The following is a 19,560-nucleotide window of genomic DNA, read 5'->3' as shown; positions in this document are numbered from 1 at the left end:
GCCTTGTAAATTAGGATTCATTAAGTGACAACTTTCAATCTTTCAAATGGTAATTATTTTAAGGGTCCCTATTTAATCTCTGAATAGCATATTATATTTTTGTAGATTGGTCTGTATTTGAACTGAAAATTGGCTTTTTCTTTGTTTTCAGCTTTGTCTGTGACAACTGTCTGAAGAAAACTGGGAGAACGAGGAAGGAAAACAAGTTTTGTTCTAAAAGTAAGTCAATTATCTTTTTTTCATTTTTTTTTTTATTTGGTATTAAGTTAACAAAACAAAAACTTGCCGCACATTGGGTTTTGGTTTAAAGTTGACATTTTGTCAGGTGCCTAATTGAGCAAGGCATTTCTTACACATTAAACATACAAGGGTACTGCAATATAAAATACATTATGGGATACAATTTATATTTTCCGACACACCCGTGGCAACAAGATTTGTGTGTGTGTGTGTGTGTGTGTTGTGGGACGGTGAGGGGGCAGTAGATTTTTCTAGCATTTTGTCCCTTGAAGTTTTTTCAAAAATTGCACACCCCTGGGGTAGTATGGTGCCCCCAGCTGACAATGTTTTTGTTATTAAAGTGGGATATTCTCCATTGAGTAATCCTCATCTCTTGGCCTATCATGCCCTTGTGTGCAAGTATCAAAGAATTTTAAAAAGCATTTGTATGAACTGTGTGCCCATTGATCTTGCTCTTGCTAGGGCAACACCCTTGCTTATAAATATTAAGTGAAAACTGTCAGTTCCCTTTCTTCCGTCAGAGACACTGAGCTTCAGTACAGACCTCGCATGGCATAAACCCCCACCCCACACAACATTTTTTCAGTTGTTAAATTAATCTGTGGTGTTAAATCTTGAGGTCTCTGCTGGGTAGTAGATCAGTTTGTTCAGTCTCGGGTACAATGGTTTATCATTTGTTTTGATTGCTTGAGTGATCCTGTTCCCCTGTAGCTGTCTGAACGCAAGCACTAATCCTTCTTTATTTTTATTTTTTTCCCCCCTTCTCTCAGGGTTACAGACTACCAGGTTAGGAATGTATATAGAAGACCGAGTGAACAAGTTCTTAAAGAGACAGAACCATCCAGAAGCAGGGGAGGTGTTTGTACGGGTGGTGGCCAGCTCAGACAAAAACGTGGAAATTAAACCAGGAATGAAAACTAAGTGAGCACTTCCTATGATCATTGAAATATGAATACTTCCCTCAATCCATTCAAATTTGTCAAGATTATGGATGAGAATTCATGGTTTAGTAATATGAATAGTAAATCCATTAGTCTTCATTATCACAGCTATTTGATACTCCTGTATTTGCTACAAATGGAGAAAACTATTTCTTTGACAAATGCAAAGCAGTGGCTGTAGTCTGAGTTTGCAGTTCATCTGGTAGCATTGTGGGACACCAGTCAGAGCGCTGGAACACTTCTGAACAAGTTAGAGAGCATGAACACCTGCAAGTCATATCAGCCGCGTCAATGCCTGGAAGTGGAATGCATGGAGTGTCAGATTGAGATTTCTGTCTGTTTTGTGTTGTAGGTTTGTGGATACGGGTGAGATGTCAGATGGCTTTCCATACCGAACCAAAGCACTTTTCGCCTTTGAGGAGATAGACGGGACGGACGTATGTTTCTTTGGAATGCATGTGCAGGAGTATGGTTCTGAATGCCCTTATCCCAACACCAGGTACGCTGGTTTTATGTCTGCTTTCTGTACTGCACCTTCGACAGTAGCAAAAACTCACACTTGCACATCATCTGAATTTAATTTAGGAAAAGATGAAATAACAAATGCTTTGTAATAGATAATGCTGACTATGAAGGAGCACCTAGTGACCTCCAGCTTCCAATTTCAGGATTTGTATACCGCGTCTACCATCCTTTACCTCCATGTAACCCCCATCTTCCCAACTTTTCTCTCTGCAGACGAGTGTATGTATCATACCTTGACAGTATTCATTTCTTCAAACCTCGATGTCTACGTACAGCAGTCTATCATGAAATTTTGATTGGGTATCTGGAGTACGTAAAGAAACTTGGGTAAGTAGGGATCTTTTAATTGTGAAAAAAATATATATCTTAATTGTATAGTGCCTTTTTATGAAAGAATCACAGAACAGCTGATTCTTTTTTTTCTGTGTGTGTGTATATACTTAAAACATTTTTTAGTTTTGTGAAACTTGAAATAATCAATCTAACATTCAGCTCAGAAAACGAAATAGTTGACCAGATTTTGTTCCCCACTCAGGTATGTGACTGGTCATATATGGGCCTGCCCCCCAAGTGAGGGGGACGACTACATTTTTCACTGTCACCCTGCGGACCAGAAGATCCCCAAACCCAAGCGGTTACAGGAGTGGTACAGGAAGATGCTGGACAAGGCCTTTGCAGAGAGGATAATCCACGACTACAAGGTGAATGCAGTCTTCAATATACTTTGTCATTGGTCTATTACAGGCAGTGTTACCAACTCCACACAGCAGGAAGTCGCCAGAGAAACGTCACAAAGGTGGTAGTTGTCGCTATTTAGACATTCTAAAGTCGCCAAAAATGTAGCTTCAATAGGAGTAGTAAGAACATCAATTTGTGCTGTAGGGATAATAGCCGTTCTGCAGACAGACTTCAGGAGATTAATCAGTATATTGAGAAGCTTAGCAGGGCCAGTATTCGCGCCCTCGAATGCCTTGACTGCATGCTGCACTACTGTTAGTATAGACATCAGGTAAATTTTAAATACATGCGTTCTCTTCATCACTGTACATGAAAAAAGCATCTCTGCCATGTAGCAGCTGTCCTTCATAGAGAGCTGGACGTGTAACTTAAGGTTCTCCCACTGGTTCAGAATCCTACTCACAGCTGCTTCAATGGAGAGCCAATGTGTAGAGCACATTTTGGTAATCTTCAGTGGTGGTTCTCCACAGTTGATTGTTTCATATACCTGACGGTATGCTTCTTTTCGGCTGAGCGATAAGGAAAACCAGTTGTATGTCTCTCTTAACCCTTTGCGGTCCATTTATTCACAGCGGGTCGGGTCCAATTTATTTTCACACGCGCAGTTTATTTGACGCGCTGTTTTAAAAGGTTTTTTTTTCACAGTAAAACAGGTTTAAAAGGCATTGCATATCAACAGGACATTCAGTACTGCATCTCCAGCCCTTCCCCACCCCTTGTTCGCTGTATTTTTCACATACCTCTTCATAGTCGTGCATACCAATTAAATCATCTCCTGATCACACGTTTTATCACCAAACTCTGCAAATGTCCGTGATATTCTTTGAGCGCTGGATGCAGAAGCATCTATCTTGGTCTCACTCGGCCATTGAATGGTTTTCTCTGCTTTTTCCGGGAAAAAAAAACGACTAGAGACCTGTTTTTTACGTCTTTTTGATGTCGGAGAGGGTCCGACATTGGACCGGAAAGGGAAAATTGTAATGTCGGACCTGGTCCGACATAGGACCGCAGAGGGTTAAGGAATTCAGTGTTTCTTGGAAGAGTTTCTTCAGATGCATGGGACACCACGAGCTGTAGAGAATGACCAAATGCAGCGAACAAGAACTAGATGAGGTAATCCGTATTCCTTTTTCAGTATTTTATGAAACCCTGTTGTTTACTCCGGTCATCACTGACCCATTGTCAGTTCCTCTTCCTGCAAGGTTTTGGAGTATCAGTCCTGATTTTTTTTTTTTTTTTTTTTATTACATCGAGGCCCACTGCTATGCCTGTTGCATCACCAGATTGTAGTGGGACAAGCTCCAGAAATGTCGACACCACTCTTCCCTGCTTCTCGCTGAATTAACGTATAACTACTCCTAATTGCTGTGGGTTCGCCTAGGATAAGGCTGTATTTTTTTGTTGCCTAAGCTACTCAACACGGCCTGTTTTGAAGTGAGGTGCCAGTACTTCCCTTATAATTTCTGTACATTTTGTACGGTGCAGTGTCAACTCGGAGGCTGCTTTTAGTTAACAAATGCTTTTTTGCACGCTTCGGTCAAATGATCACATGTCAGAATGGAGCAGTACTCAAAAATGGTTTAAAAAATGACATGGACCACTACTGCTTTTCACATGTTCCTTTCCGTAACTACCTAGTACAAGCAAGTAACGCAACAACGTGCATAATCAGGCCGCATTAACGTTGTGTAGACGAGATGACGTTGCCGTGGCATGCAACAGACTGCACTACTACAGGATGGGAGAAACGTGTATTGAGCTGCATGTGACTGATGTGACTAAACAATTTGGCAACTTGCTTTTCTGAAAATCGCTATGTCGCTAGATTTGTTGCTTGTTGCTTTGACCATGTTTTTTTGTCACTAGGGAAAACCCAAAAGTCGCTAGATCTAGCTACAAAATCGCTAACTTGGCAACACTAATTACAAGTTCATTTTTTCTAACGTTTGATATTATGAATAGTTTTAAGGTCACATTAACCACGTTCACTGATCTTGTGACAGGACATCTTCAAACAAGCAACGGAGGACCGGCTGACGAGTGCCAAGGAGCTGCCGTACTTTGACGGGGACTTCTGGCCCAACGTGCTGGAGGAGAGCATCAAGGAGCTAGAGCAAGAGGAGGAAGAGCGCAAAAAAGAGGAGAACACAGCTACCTGTGAAGCTCCTGAAGTGAGTAGCACACATACACAGACCTCAGACGATATGCACTCTAAAGCTGATTTTGATGAGGATTTAGCCATTACTGTAACAGTCCTAGACAATCCTTCCATACAACTCCCTTTCAACCAGTACCACTCCTTGAAGCAGGAAAGGTTTTGATGTGCTGCTTTTATTTTTTGCTTCAGGGGATCCCAGGAGACAGTAAAAACGCCAAGAAGAAGAACAACAAGAAGGCTAACAAGAATAAAAGCAGTGTGAGTCGAGCCAATAAGAAGAAGCCGGGAATGCAGAATGTATCAAATGATTTGTCCCAGAAGCTTTATGCGTCGATGGAAAAGCACAAAGAGGTACCGTCGCAGGCTCTCAATAATATTAACGACTGTTTCAGTGTAATGTTGTTTTCCTTGTGCTATGTATGCTAATTGGTTAATTTCTCTTCTGCCTGCAGGTGTTTTTTGTGATCCACCTCCATTCAGGCCCAGTTATCAACACGCTGCCCCCTATCATGGACCCGGACCCCCTATTGACCTGTGACCTTATGGATGGGCGAGACGCTTTCCTCACCCTGGCCCGGGACAAGCACTGGGAGTTCTCCTCTCTGCGCCGCTGTAAGTGGTCCTCCATGTGCATGCTGGTGGAGCTGCACAACCAGGGCCAGGATCGCTTTGTCTACACCTGCAACGAGTGCAAGCACCATGTGGAGACGCGCTGGCACTGCACTGTGTGCGAGGTATGCTGTCACTGCTCTGCGGGGGGACGGGGTTTGTCACAACTGGTTATTGTGGGTCGATGTGTTTTCACGTAATAAAAACATACAAAGCACACTGCAAATTATTGTTGCATTGCCGAAGGTACGACTTCACCAGGCTTTTCTGCTTTTATTGCACGATCAATTAGGGTCATCACTGTTTTATACCATAATCCTGCTTTCTGAGCTTAGGACTGTAAACCTCCCCATATGATGTAGCTGGACTAGAATAGCAGCGCCTTTTTAACAGAAGTTTTACATATAACATTGTTACTTTTAACCTAACTTTTTTTTTTCTTTTTGCAGGACTATGACCTCTGTGTCAGCTGCCACAACACTAAAGGACATGAGCACAAGATGGTCAAATGGGGCCTGGGGCTGGATGATGAGAGCAATCAGGGCGGGGAGGCATCAAAGAGTCCACAGGAGAGCCGGCGCCTGAGTATCCAGCGCTGCATCCAGTCCCTGGTGCACGCCTGCCAGTGCCGCAACGCCAACTGCTCGCAGCCGTCCTGCCTGAAGATGAAGAGGGTGGTTCAGCACACAAAGGGCTGCAAGCGCAAGACCAACGGAGGCTGCCCTGTCTGCAAGCAGCTCATCGCACTCTGCTGCTACCATGCCAAGCACTGTCAGGAAAACAAATGCCCTGTACCCTTCTGCCTCAACATCAAACACAAGCTGCGGCAGCAGCAGCTCCAACACCGGCTGCAACAGGCGCAGATGATGCGAAGGAGGATGGCCACCATGCATGGCAGAGTGATGCCTCAGAGCCTGCCCTCACCTACTCAAGCCACTACAGCTCCCCCCACAAGCCAGCAGCAACCCACCACCCCACCCACTCCCCAGCCCACTGTCTCGCAGCCACAGACCCCTGTAGGCGGCATGTCCTCAGCCTTCCCTGCCACCCCACGTGGCAACCAGTCGTCTACCCCCATCTCCCATGGCAAGCCAGGGATGCAGGCATCTCCTCTCCAGCAGCAGCAGCCGCCACCGCCGCCACCACTCCCCGCTCCCCAGCAGCAGCCGCAGCCACAACCACAACCACCAGCTGCAGCTGTGGAGGCAGCCCGACAGATCGAGCGTGAGGCCCAGCAGCAGCAACAGCTATTCCGGGGTAACAGCATCAATTGCCTCCCCCTGAGCCGCACAGGGATGGTGGGGCCAATGCAGACGGCCATGACTATGGCCCGTGCACCCCCTGTGATGCCCAGCATGCAGCCTGGGCAGTGGCCTCCACCCCCTGGCCCACAGGGACCTATGCAGACACCCCAGCAGCAACAGATACCACAGGCCCCTCAGCCTCAAATCCCTCCCCCTCAGTCACAAGGCCCCCAGCCTACCCCGCTCACCTCTCCCTTGCAGCGGACCCATATGCAACCACAGCCACCCAGGATGCCTGGAGTGGTCCAACCCCAGGGACAGCTACAGATGCAGACACCCCAGAGAGTCGGGCCAGGCAGCATCCCTCCGACCGCCCTCCAGGACTTGTTGCTCACTCTCAAGTCTCCCAGCTCGCCACAGCAGCAGCAACAAGTCCTCAACATTCTCAAATCAAACCCCCAGCTCATGGCGGCCTTCATCAAGCAGCGGACGGCCAAATATCAGGCCAGCCAGCCTCAACAGCAGCAGCCTCCACCTGGTATACATGGAGGGCAGCCAGGCATGCAAAACCTTACCCCCATGCAGGCAGCAGCTGGGCAGAGACCGATCATGGCTCCACAACAGCAGCAGCAGCCTGCCCAGCATGGAATGGGTGGCCTGGGTGCCCAGGGACAGCTAATGAACCCTGGGCATAACCCTAACATGAACCCCCAGTACCAGATGTTCCGTCGGCAATTGCTACAGCAGCAGCAAGTATCAATGGCCCAAGTGCACGGCCAGTTCCCCCAGGCACAGCAGGGCTCAGCAGCCAGCTACTCACAAGCCATGCAGCAACAACGCATGCAGCAATACCTGGCAAAACAAAACAGTGGCGGCCCCATGGGCCAGCTACCTTCTATGGGACAAATGGTGCAGCCAGGTCTGGGTCCAGATGGAACTTCGAAACTCCAGCAAGCCCTGCAGCAGCGGATACTCCAGCAGCAGGCGTTGAAACAGCAGCTCGGCTCCCCTGCTCAGCAGAACCCCATGAGCCCACAGAAGCATCTGCTCCCAGGACAACCCCAAGGTGCGCACCTCCCTGGCCAGCAGATGGCAACATCCCTCGGCAACCAGGTGCGCTCCCCGGCGCCTGTGCAATCTCCCCGCCCCCAGTCACAGCCGCCACATTCCAGTCCCTCCCCACGAATACAGCCTTCGCCCCACCACGTATCCCCGCAAACAGGCTCCCCTCATCCTGGTCTTGCAGCCCCCATGGCAAACACCATGGATCAGGGACACTTGGGCACGCCAGAGCAGAGTGCCATGCTTCCACAGCTAAACAACCCCAACAGAAGTGCTCTGTCCAGCGACTTGGGTTTGGTGGGAGACACAACGGGGGACACGCTGGAGAAGTTTGTAGAGGGCTTGTAGCATTATGAGACAAACACTGTCTCACTGCAGGCTTTTCTTTTCTCAATGAACTTTTTGTACTGAAATGTAAAGTTTAAAAGAAAAAAACTGATTGGGAAATGTTAAGGTTTCCTAAACCATGAACTGCTATTTCTTCCTACAAGTCGAGGGATTAAAAATTGCTGTTGAATGAAAAAGATTATTTACAAAGAGTATATTTTTTGGTTAAGGCCAGATAAAATTGACAATTCTGGTATTTTTTGTTTTTTATTTTGTTTTGCTTTTTTGGGCAGAAAGGACTTGTGCCTCTGTTTTTCGTTTGTGTTTTTTTAAATTGAAATTAAAACAATTTCATTATATTCATATTTTTTATTTTGTACTTTGCAAACTTTAAAGCATTTTTGTGTTAAATGACTGTAAAATAATAATAATTTGTCTGAGAATTGTGGGGAAGTTTTTTTTGTTTTTCCCCTGATTCCTGGTTAATGCATTCTAATGTTATATCAATAATTCAGAGGACATGCTTGGGGGAGGAATTTCTTTTTGTTTTTCCTTTTCTATTTGTGAAGTTTGTGCTGGAGATTTAAGTGTTACATTTGTATAGATAGGAACATAGACTATTGCACACAACATACAACTTACTGGCCTGAAGCCAGGACTGTTTGCAGATGCAGAAAATTGTTGCTTTGCTTCTCCTCTGATTTCTTTAGTTACAGAAAAAAAGGGGGGCGATCCCAATTGACCATTGAGGTGATCCACTGTTTGACTGCTGATTTTAAGAGAAGACCAGTTCCTTAAAGCTATCCTCATTAACACTTATGAAACTTGAACTGAGGGTAAACCATTCTCCAGTGTAAATCATGCAGGTTATACAATTACTATAAATATAAGGAAAAAACTCTCAATCACTGTATAAACTGGTTTAAAAAAATACAAAAAAAAACTCATTTCTTACTTGTATACCATATTGTTAAATAAACTGTGTGCAACAGACGGAGGGTTGTCCTTCTTGAGTCCCGATGGGTGTGTGGTTAAAGATCAGTAAATATCCTATTGGTTAAGATTGGGACATGTATTGATCCTCCTTTTCCTGGTGCACAAATTGAGAAAAATGGGTAGAAAAAATTGAAATAAAGAACATGAGATGCACATGTCACCTGGGTTCCTTCAAAGTATTAAAGGATGTTCACTTAAAAAGTTAATGATGGGGCACTTTCTTGTGAATACACCTTCACAGTGCACTTATCTTTTGAAAATCATGCTATACACCCACTTATCCATTTCTGCATAGATGATACTATTTGCGTACTTACAGTAATTAACACAAACCAATACTTTAACCCTTTCAGTCCTCATCCTAGCGCCATTTAGAGTTCTTAAAGTACTGATGGGAATTAAGTCACATTTTACCAAAATATTTTTGTGTATACTCAGTGCCTTTTTGATTTATATAACTTAATTTTGCATTCTTCAGCTTGTTAAGGGCTGAAAGGATAAAGTGCAGTACCGGAACTAAGACCAGAGGACACAGTTGGAAATTAAGTGGAGATAGATTAAAGGCATGAGCATGAGCATTCTGAAACAGATTTGGGGTAAGACAACCTAAAGAAAAGGAAGTTAGAAAATTGTAAATTGAAATGCATTATTTAATCAATGCATGTATTTGACAGGTTCAAAACATCACATTTTGCAATACAGGCAAACTTGTCTGCTGTTCCAACATTTATTAGGTCATTTAAACCTACTGGTCTACTTATTGTGAAAATGTGTCTTATTCTGTATTGCTGAGTAATATGCAATAGTAGGTCAACTATCGCTGTAAAACAAGATTGAGATTTTTAGTTTATAAAATAATCCTCAAGATCAATTTAGCCACGTGCTTGCGCATGTCGTGTAAATATAAAAGTGAAGCACTGTACACTTCATTTAGTACTCTAGTTTGTAAAAATGTGGTTCCAGAAATCCAGATAAGCATGGAACATCCTTAAAACACTCCTTAACTTGAAATACTATGTTTGGGTGTGGTTCAGCAAGCCGAGATGATGCTGTTTTTAAGGTAAGATTTACTACAGCAAATTAAACATTAACAAGCACGTATGAACACGATGGGAGACTACATTTGGGGGCTGATTCGTGAAAGTGATTTTCAGTATAATCGTAAATCTCGAAAAACTACTTGCTTCTAAATCTTTTGTAGTCATTTTTGTATTACTTTAGTATAAATACATGTTAATTTGGATTCATATGTTGTTTTTTTCTGACTTTATGTGAACGAAAAGACACAAATTCGCCCGTTTTCTCATTGGAAATAGGTACATTTCAAAATATCACTGTCCTGGTCACAAAAGCAAAGTTTGTGGGGAATAATAGCTATTTTCTATACTTTTGAGGCATAAGCAATTAGGAAATAACACCTACTACCCAGGAACCAAAAAATTGTTACACGGTGTTAATGTATGTTAATTAAAACCTTCAATCAGTGTATATGGTATATAACGCCCGTTTTAAAAAAACGATCGTATTGCGTCTCTCTCCGTAGTTTGCAATACTTGGCATTGCGTTATATAATCATCAGGAGCTCCCCTGATTTACGCGATTTAAATCTGTACGATGTGAATGCATTTCTGGACAGTACCATCGCATTCCAGCACTTTCAGCCACTTCGTGACCTTCAACTCTCTCTCGAGGTGACAAGCAAGACCTTTGCTAATCACGTGCCAGCGGTTACTTCTGGCAAAAACACATAATCGCTGTAAAACAAAAAATAAATAAAAACTAAAACTAAAAAAGGTGGCAACCCACAATTGAAGTATGTCAGCCTGAGTTGTTATAATTTTTAAGAAGAACGCTCTTCCCGTCTCGCTTCGAGGTTGCAGGCAGCGCAGTGGTTGACTTTATGATGTCATTTGCAGGCGACGGATGACTGGGTAAACACACGCTGCACGAATTGGCAGTAAGGTCAGTCGACTAGAAGAGAAAAGCATGTCTCGGTATTTGTCGCTGCTTAGGTTGGGTTTTGGAGCTCCGAGGCGGGCGGATTTGCGGCATCTGCTTTCCCCGGGATGGGGTCCTGGAAGCAGGAGGATCGTTGCAGCTTTCAGCTCCGCCAGCTACAGCGCAGGTAATTTATTATTCCACAAGTTATCAGTCTCATGAGGTACACCACCGACATGCAGTCAGTGTACTAGTGATATGGTTATTGAACACAACCAATTCAGCCGTAAATCAGTATAGTTTACAACCGGTACATATCTGAGTGTGTGCATCTTATTGCTTTCAGGTGTGAACCAAAGTATTGGGGTTAGTCTGACAGGCGCCTGGCGCCCGGAGCTCTCCCGTTCCAGTGCTTTCGTCGCTCGGCAGGCTTACAGCACCCAGTCTGCGGAGACCAAAGAGGAGGAGCCGCTGCACACCATCATCAGCGACACTGAAAACATCGAAGGTAAGGGGACAGGATCACATTGTGTTGTATGTGTTAAACATTGTAATGTTGCTCATTGATGTAAAGGCACCGTCTTCCAAATGAATGGCAGTTAACCAATTTAACCGCTGGCCGTTAATGTACAATACAGAATGGAATGCTGTCCGTAGTTTAGCAGCTTTACCAATATTTTCAAAAAACTTACATTTGACAGAAACCTGAAAATGTGAGATTGAATCATGTTGCAGCTAATCGTTACAAAATATGTTTTTTTTTTGGGGGGGGGGGGGGCAAACAGGTAGACTGGTTTGGTAGAAAGAAAAACATTTACATATTTTAATGTTGTCTATCACAATGTTTGCAGGTTCTTTCTCGAAGCACGAGTTTCAAGCCGAAACCAAAAAGCTGCTGGATATTGTAGCCAGGTCTCTGTACTCTGAGAAAGAGGTGGGTGAAGCGTGCAGCGTGTGTTCTCTTAAGTGTGACAGCTGCGGCTCTCCATTTATTGTAATTACTATGTGCTCATACTGGACTTTACTCGTATGAGCAAATATTTTTTACTATAAGTTAACTGCTCTTAGTCAAACCCGCTCTTACATGTAATTATTTACTGTAATCTCAATTTTTTGCTCTTAATTGAAAGGTGTAAGGTGTAAAGTGTATTATGTATTATTGGTAGTATAATGTGGAGTAGTGGTTAGGGCTCTGGACTCTTGATTGGAGGGTTGTGGGTTCAATCCCCAGTGGGGGACACTGCTGTTGTACCCTTGAGCAAGGTACTTTACCTAGATTGCTCCAGTAAAAACCCAACTGTATAAATGGGTAATTGTATGTAAAAATAATGTGATCTCTGTATAATGTGAAATAATGTATAATGTGATATCTTGTAACAATTGTAAGTCGCCCTGGATAAGGGCGTCTGCTAAGAAATAAATAATAATAATAATAATAATAATAATAATAATAATAATAATAATGGCACTCCTTCCTGCTGCTGTAGGTCTTTATTCGGGAGCTCGTCTCGAATGGCTGTGATGCTCTGGAGAAGCTGCGACACAGACTGCTCAGCGCTGGAGGAGAGTCGGAGCCCATGGAGATCCACCTGCAGACTGATGCAGAGAAGGGCACGTTCACTATCCAGGTAGTCATGGCCCTGCACGCACACTCGCAGGTCGTCTCATATCAGGGAAGCAGCCTGCTCCATTTATTGTGTTCCAAGGGCAGCTGATTAGAACTGATTGAAGGTGCGCTGTTTTAGTATAAGACACTACCTCTGTATGCTGGTTAAGTTGAGTTCTCTGCTTCTGTGACAGAGAAGACCCTGGTAGGTTTCAGATTTGGGCTGAATGGGTAAAAAAAATTTTTTTTTATAAAATGTAAATGTGGTCTTTGCTGCCACATGGTGGAATATTTTGGTATGTCATCTGCTAAACTGGATGAGATTTGGTATTGCTGCATTAAACAAAAACAAACAATCATTTTATTTTTCAAAACTGCTTGTTCTCAGAAAACTGAAGTACAGTTATCAGACTTTCTTGGAATTTGTTACCCCCCTCCCTGTGTCAGTCATTTCTTAGTGCTATTAAGCAACTTTCCATCTCCTTATTTTGTGTACACCTTATGTGAGTAGGCTAACTGGTGCCTCTCGAACGCCCCTTTCTTATTGCAGGACACAGGTATTGGGATGAGCAAAGAAGACCTGGTCTCCAACCTGGGGACAATCGCACGCTCCGGTTCCAAGGTAAAGTAACTTTCTGCTTGTTCCCTCCCATGTGATCTTGCAGTGCATCAGGAAGTTTCAAGTACTTCCGACAGTGATTTTGATTTAAACTGAATCGGACGATCTTGAGAGGATCAGATTATTCCAGCAGCCTGTTTGGAAATGTTTCAATAGACTTTAGAAAACCCCCAGCCCTGTGTTTCACGCAGGCGTTTCTGGAGGCCCTCCAGAGCCAGTCGGATGCCAGCAGTAAGATCATCGGTCAGTTTGGAGTGGGCTTCTATTCTGCCTTCATGGTCGCAGACAGGGTGGAGGTGTACTCGCAGTCCGCAGAGCCAGGCAGCGTCGGCAACAAGTGGTCATCTGATGGGTGAGAGACAAGCTTGCAAGGTCCACACTAGAGAGCAGAGAAAGGAGCGTTTGGTGCTCATTGTTGAGATGCAGAGCAATGGTGCTGGAGAGCTGGGAAGGAAAGGTTTTAGTTGTCAGAGTTAGAGTGCAGAGTACGTGTTTAAAGCTTACGGCTGGTTTCACAGACCCAGATTAGCACTAATCTTGGACTACCTTGCCTAAATTCACTTAAAGTAGTTTCTGAAACCAGCCGTTACAGTTTAGACCAGTGCCTATATTGCAGGGGGCTAGAGCTAAGGGTATTTTATCGTTCATTATAAGGTGCAGGATTGTGTCTTTATAACTCTTATTTCTGGTTAATTTGTGTCGGTTTCCCTTGTACATGTCCTTCACAGATCTGGAGTGTTTGAGATTGCGGAAGCCAGCGGTGTCAGAACAGGGACCAAGATCGTCTTGTACCTGAAGGATGATTGCAAGGAATTTGCTTCAGAGGACCGGGTCAAAGGTGAGAGTACCTGGTTACAGCAGACTTGAATGTCTGAAAGTGACTATTCTTTGACCACGAGGTGTACAGTTGCAAAACTAGGTAAAGACTCATTTCCTTTGCAACCAGGTAAACGAAACAGGATAACGCTTACATGCATGCACACAGACATCACAGCGCATAACATAAAAACTCTCATTTCAGGGGTGGTGTCGAAGTACAGCAATTTTGTCAGCTTCCCTGTGTTCCTGAATGGTCGGCGACTGAACACCCTACAGGTAAGGACTGGCTGCACCCAGAGAGGGATGCTTCCAGCTCCGTTTCACCCTTGAACAAGCCTCTTCATTCCACGCTCTGCTCTGTCTGTTCCAGGCGCTGTGGACGATGGACCCCAAGGAGATCAGTGAATGGCAGCACGAGGAGTTTTACCGTTACGTGGCACAGGCATACGACAAGCCGCGCTACACCCTCCACTACCGCACCGACGCACCCCTCAACATCCGCAGCATCTTCTATGTGCCTGAGATGGTGAGGAGAGACTGTGTGTGTGTGTGTGTGTGTGCTATGCTTAACTCTAAATTTACAATGAAACTGTGCTTTTTATTATTATAATGCTTATGTTGAGGATCATTGATGCACTACATTTTAACACTAGCACCCTGACCCCCTCTCCTCTCTGCCCTTTCTGTAGAAACCCTCGATGTTTGATGTTAGCCGGGAGATGGGCTCCAGCGTGGCTCTGTACAGCCGCAAGGTCCTCATCCAGACCAAAGCCACCGACATCCTGCCGAAGTGGCTGCGCTTCCTGAGAGGTGAGAGGCCACCACAGAGAGTGACCTAGACACTGTGTTTGTCTTATGTTTTTTTTTTTTTTTCTCTTTAGGATTAGGCACGTATACTGCAAGCCATAGACCCACTTGGCCATTAAAAAACATTAACAGTGATTTTGTTTTAATTTGCACAGGTGTTGTTGACAGTGAGGATATCCCCCTGAATCTAAGCAGAGAGCTGCTGCAGGAGAGCGCCCTCATCAGGTGAGATTGAGAATCCACACATTCCACCCCAGATACACTCACATAGTCCATTTGAGCTAAGTGACTTGGGGGGGTCTTGTGGCCCCCTGTGGTTGTAGCGTAGAGACTTGAAGGTATTATGATCACTAGTAGCTAGTGGGAGGCAGTGTGGCCCCTAAAGCTAAGTGCCTTGTAAGTTTAAATGGCTGCCACATGAGGTTGAAGACTGAATGTTTAAAATTAAGGCGCTCTCTCTCTCTCTCTCTCTCTCTCTCAGGAAGCTGAGTGATGTCCTTCAGAAACGTATCATTAAGTTCCTGGTGGATCAGAGCAGGAAGGAGCCGGAGAAATACGCCAAGTTCTTTGAGGATTACGGGCTCTTCATCAGGGAGGGAGTTGTCACCACTGCTGAGCAGGATGTCAAGGTAACCATGGCGACCAGCCTCTCTCTGACTTCTCCGCAGGTTGAAATGCACTTGGTTTTTGACACCTGGATGAGAATTGGTGTTTAATTAAACATTCTTGTGTAATTTGTGTAGATTACCCCACACACATGGAGAGCAGTTAAATGGAAAATGATAAAAAAATGACCACTAATTCACTCTCGGACAATTAAAATGCTCTATTTAAGAACATTCCAGTCTGTCTTTTTTTCCATAAATGGTGTCTCCTACAAGGTAGACCACCAGTACCAACTGACAAAAAATAGGATATGGATAAAATGGCATTAACTGTGTATCTTTACATGAATTAAAAGATGATTTGTAATGTGTACAGTTTACCCTTATGATATATGGTATAAGAGTCTTCAAGTGACTCTCCTCTTATCTCTTATAGCGTACAAGACAGGTTCAGTTGTACATGGTAACACCCAACAGAGCAGCGTCTTTGTAGTTCAACAAGTCCTTGTTTTGCAGGAGGACATTGGGAAGCTGCTGCGTTTCGAGTCCTCTGCCCTGCCGGCAGGGCAGACCACCAGCCTGCAGGAGTACAGCAGCCGCATGAAGGCAGGGACCCGCAACATCCACTACCTGTGTGCTCCCAACCGGCACCTTGCAGAGCATTCTCCCTACTACGAGGCCATGAGGAAGAAGGACATGGAGGTGAGCTGGTGTCTGCTCGGGAGAAACTTGTGATCAGTTTAGCATGTTGAATTTAATCCACGCCCCTTCCCAGGATCTCAGAATGTGGTGTGCATTGAATTCACCTAGCGCAAAAGTATGGTTAAGGCAAATGATGGAGGAAGTTAACATTAAAGAAAAAGGAATAGATGGCTAAGGTAAGGAAACTGCGCTGGGATGGAGAGGGAGTGGTGCTGGGACGCCAGCATCACTGCTGAGTTTTACTGAGGTGTCGCAAGCTAGTCAACAAAACACTGAAGATGGGAGGTGCCCACCTGATGACTCCTGTGAAGTGATCCGCCCATCCCATTCAGGCCAATAGGAAGGGCTGAAGGCTCATATTACAGCGAAGCTACGTCTTGATTGGTCCCCATCATTACCATCTCATTTTATCTTGGTGAAAGCCGAGTCCAATATTAGCAAATAACAGCTACTCTCATGTAACAAAACCCACCATGGCATATGGCTGTTGAAGTTGTGTTTTTCAGATAGTTTTAAATTAAAATGACAACTACTTGTTGGTCTCCCAGGTGCTGTTCTGCTTTGAGCAATTTGACGAGCTGACCCTGCTGCATCTGCGGGAGTTTGATAAGAAGAAGCTGATCTCTGTGGAAACTGACATCGTGGTCGACCACTACAAGGAAGAGAAATACGAAGACTCCAAGCCAGGTGTGTGTGCATGTGCAGTATCTCCTGATATAGACAAGGACAAAAACATGCTGGGCAAGCTGTAAACTGGTTTATTCCACACCGACATGGGCACGTATTAAAGTTACTGATGGTTATGCTTTCATTGATGAGTGGAGGGCTGCATGGTGACTGTCTTTCCTTCTCTCCCCAGAATCAGAGCGCCTCTCCCAGCAGCAGGCTGAAGACCTGATGGCCTGGATGAGGAATGCTCTGGGATCCCGTGTCACCAACATCAAGGTACCCTAGACCGGCCCTGCCACCTGAACCCCATGCAAGGCAGCCCCTTGCGTATGACTGTGTTCACATGAAACAGTATGTATGAGACACGCACAAATGAATGCAAAATGCAGATTTTCAAAAATGTATATATATATATATATATATATATATATATATATATATATATATATATATATATATATATATATATAATATACTAAAAAAAAAAGCAGCTTGGCAAACACTGCAGATAGACGATTTCTTACGTGGTTTAAGGCAGGGGTTGCCAAAGCTGGCCCTTTTACTCCTGGTCTTTGTGCCTACGCTGTTCTAAATTGTTTCTCTTAACCAATTAAATATCCATCAAGACCACATCAATAAATTACATATCCTTTAACCATGCAATAACAACGATATATTATTTGGGAAACAAATATAAAAAAAAACTAGCCTGTGCTTCTCTGCAGCCTCCTTATTAATCCCACTCTCCAGGTGACCCCTCGCTTGGACACCCATCCTGCCATGATCACAGTGCTGGAGATGGGAGCTGCCCGCCACTTCCTGCGCACACAGCAGCTGGCAAAGACCAGCGAGGAGCGTGCTCAGATCCTGCAGCCCACACTGGAGATCAATGCTGGGTAAGACCCCGTCTACCCATAGCACAGCTACAACATCCCCACACCAGGCAGCCCATGGTGTTCATTGAACTTGTGAGAGTGCCCCCACAGAAAGCTGACATTGTCATGTAAAATGATGCTGTGCTTCTCACTTCTATCCTCTGCTCCCCTTTCTCTCCACAGCCATGACCTGATCAAGAAATTGAATGAGCTGAAGGACTCCGACATGGAGTTGGCCCAGTTGCTGCTGGATCAGGTAAGCGACCCCTTACACATCTCTTGGTAAATAACTATCTCGAACCCCCCCCCCCCCCCCCCCCCCCAAAGTAACTTTGTTGTTAGTTTTTTGTAGCTGCATTTAACACATAAAACATGTGACGGTCAAACCTGTCTGTGTCCTCTTCCTTCAGATCTACGACAATGCTATGATTGCAGCAGGACTGAATGATGACCCCCGTCCGATGGTCGGTCGTCTGAATGAGCTGCTGACGAAGGCCCTGCAGAAGCACTGATCCAGCGTGTAGAGCCAGGGCAGGCAGTGAACTGCGCAGCTACCTGTACTGCTTTAGTCTGCATGGACAGAACTTCACCCTGGTCCTAAATGTCCAGCGTGTCGATGGACATCACTCTGTTAAAAAAACAAATTAAAAACCAGAGCAGAGTCTCCTGAAACCCTGGCATCTCTAATGATTTAGTATTTGTGTGACAGTTCTTCTGTGAAAGTCCTTTATGTATATATATAGATATTCTTTTTTTTTTTTTTTTTTTGTGTAAATCTTATTTTCCTCCAAAATGTGTGCTAGGATATCCTTTACATGCTAATATGCCATTGTCCTTTCTTTAGTAAATCTGAGTTTTTGGGGGATGAGAAATTCTTTATACCCCAGTATTAAAACATCTTTAATTTCAATAACGAAGTAACTATTGTTTTGTGTGTATTAAAAGCGAAGAACCTTTTGGAAATGTGTTGGAAGTGTGGTTACTGTGTGAACATTTTCACATTTTAAACAAATCGCGTTCTCTTTGCTTCAAATAATCTCAATGAACAAACAGCATCCCCCAAATCGCTGTCAGCCATGATGCTGGAACAGAAATGGAACCAAATGATTTCGTGAAGGCTACCTGTTCTTGTTCCACATCGAACAAGCTGAACGTGTCGGAGTCTGTCTGCCTCAATCTCACATTGTACAGAACAGTGCTAAGATAATATTTTAGATTTAGATTCAGCCACTATGTGGCACTGTGTCCTATGTATAAATCGCATTTTGCCACTGTCTGGGTAAATCCCATTAGAAATGAAGTGGTATTTTCAAAGTGTTTTTTCCAGTCTTTTTTAAATAGAGAAATTACCTTGTTAATATTACAAAACTCAGAAACAGCTTGAGAGTGATTAAGAGACCTTGAATTGTGATTTAGAAAAGATGAAATACCTCAAAGGTTGTCTAAAAGCCTATCTTTCAGCTGTTCGTGCTTCTCTGATAGTCTTTTAACATAGGAAACTTCATGTGAGAAACAAAATCTGCAGTGGCCGTTGCAGTCATTTTATATTGGGAACACTGCCTGATTTAAAAAAAAAAAAAAAAAAAAAAAAAACTGTAACTAGCTCCCAGCTATATTTCAAACTCCTAGCCTATTGTGGATTCTCTCTAAATGTCACGCACCCTCCTGCTGTCTGCACCTCTGCGTTCCATAAGAGCTCCTCTGTGCTGCAGGTTGCAGGGGGGCAGTGTGCCCCAGGATGAAGAATCTGGTACTGCAAGGGATACAGCAGTTCAAGAGAGCCATCCCGGAGAGAATGAGACACAATCGAGCTGAGACCAAGGAGGAGATTATTACCAAAGAGCAAAGTTAGTGCTGTTGGTTGTTTTCTTTTGGTGGTTCACTTGGAAATGGGCTTGTGAGGGAATGTTTCCTTGCAGCAGGATTAGAGTGCACAGCAGCATTGTATCACAGTACGTGTGGAAATTCACCTCCCTGATCTCAAGGAATTCAACATTTAACAGTAAAGTTTGAGGCCGACATCCCCAGGCTATAGAGTGAAGTTAGATAGGATTTGAATGGTGTTTTCATTTTTCAGCAG

At 44.1% G+C, this 19,560-nt stretch overlaps 2 protein-coding genes across 6 annotated transcripts in view; both read left to right on the top strand.

Moving 5' to 3' along the window:
• LOC117431768 (CREB-binding protein-like) overlaps nt 1-8,838 on the top strand; it is a 49,302-nt gene extending 40,464 nt beyond the window's left edge. For all 5 annotated transcript variants that reach the window (XM_058995808.1, XM_034053070.2, XM_034053072.2 and 2 more), the window contains 9 exons: nt 152-219; nt 1,011-1,161; nt 1,534-1,680; nt 1,920-2,033; nt 2,242-2,407; nt 4,448-4,615; nt 4,792-4,953; nt 5,055-5,336; nt 5,661-8,838. In XM_058995808.1, the coding sequence (XP_058851791.1) occupies nt 152-219; nt 1,011-1,161; nt 1,534-1,680; nt 1,920-2,033; nt 2,242-2,407; nt 4,448-4,615; nt 4,792-4,953; nt 5,055-5,336; nt 5,661-7,865 (3,463 nt within the window). In that variant the 3' untranslated portion in view covers nt 7,866-8,838. The remainder of the gene's footprint in view (nt 1-151; nt 220-1,010; nt 1,162-1,533; nt 1,681-1,919; nt 2,034-2,241; nt 2,408-4,447; nt 4,616-4,791; nt 4,954-5,054; nt 5,337-5,660) is intronic.
• Nucleotides 8,839-10,742: 1,904 nt separating this feature from the next.
• On the top strand, nt 10,743-18,443 carry trap1 (TNF receptor-associated protein 1). The gene is made up of 18 exons (XM_034053074.3): nt 10,743-10,965; nt 11,125-11,286; nt 11,630-11,712; nt 12,266-12,406; nt 12,935-13,006; nt 13,195-13,355; nt 13,732-13,841; nt 14,025-14,098; nt 14,193-14,348; nt 14,512-14,632; nt 14,785-14,854; nt 15,111-15,258; nt 15,751-15,936; nt 16,485-16,623; nt 16,796-16,881; nt 17,356-17,501; nt 17,664-17,736; nt 17,891-18,443. Exons 1-18 carry the CDS (start codon nt 10,827-10,829, stop codon nt 17,990-17,992), a joined length of 2,169 nt encoding a protein of 722 aa, XP_033908965.3. The 5' UTR covers nt 10,743-10,826; the 3' UTR covers nt 17,993-18,443.
• The last annotated feature ends 1,117 nt before the right edge of the window (nt 18,444-19,560 follow it).

The sequence above is a fragment of the Acipenser ruthenus genome, chromosome 22 (genome assembly GCF_902713425.1).
Source record: "Acipenser ruthenus chromosome 22, fAciRut3.2 maternal haplotype, whole genome shotgun sequence".
Taxonomy (NCBI): domain Eukaryota; kingdom Metazoa; phylum Chordata; class Actinopteri; order Acipenseriformes; family Acipenseridae; genus Acipenser; species Acipenser ruthenus.
This window is presented reverse-complemented; position numbering and strand designations above follow the sequence as displayed.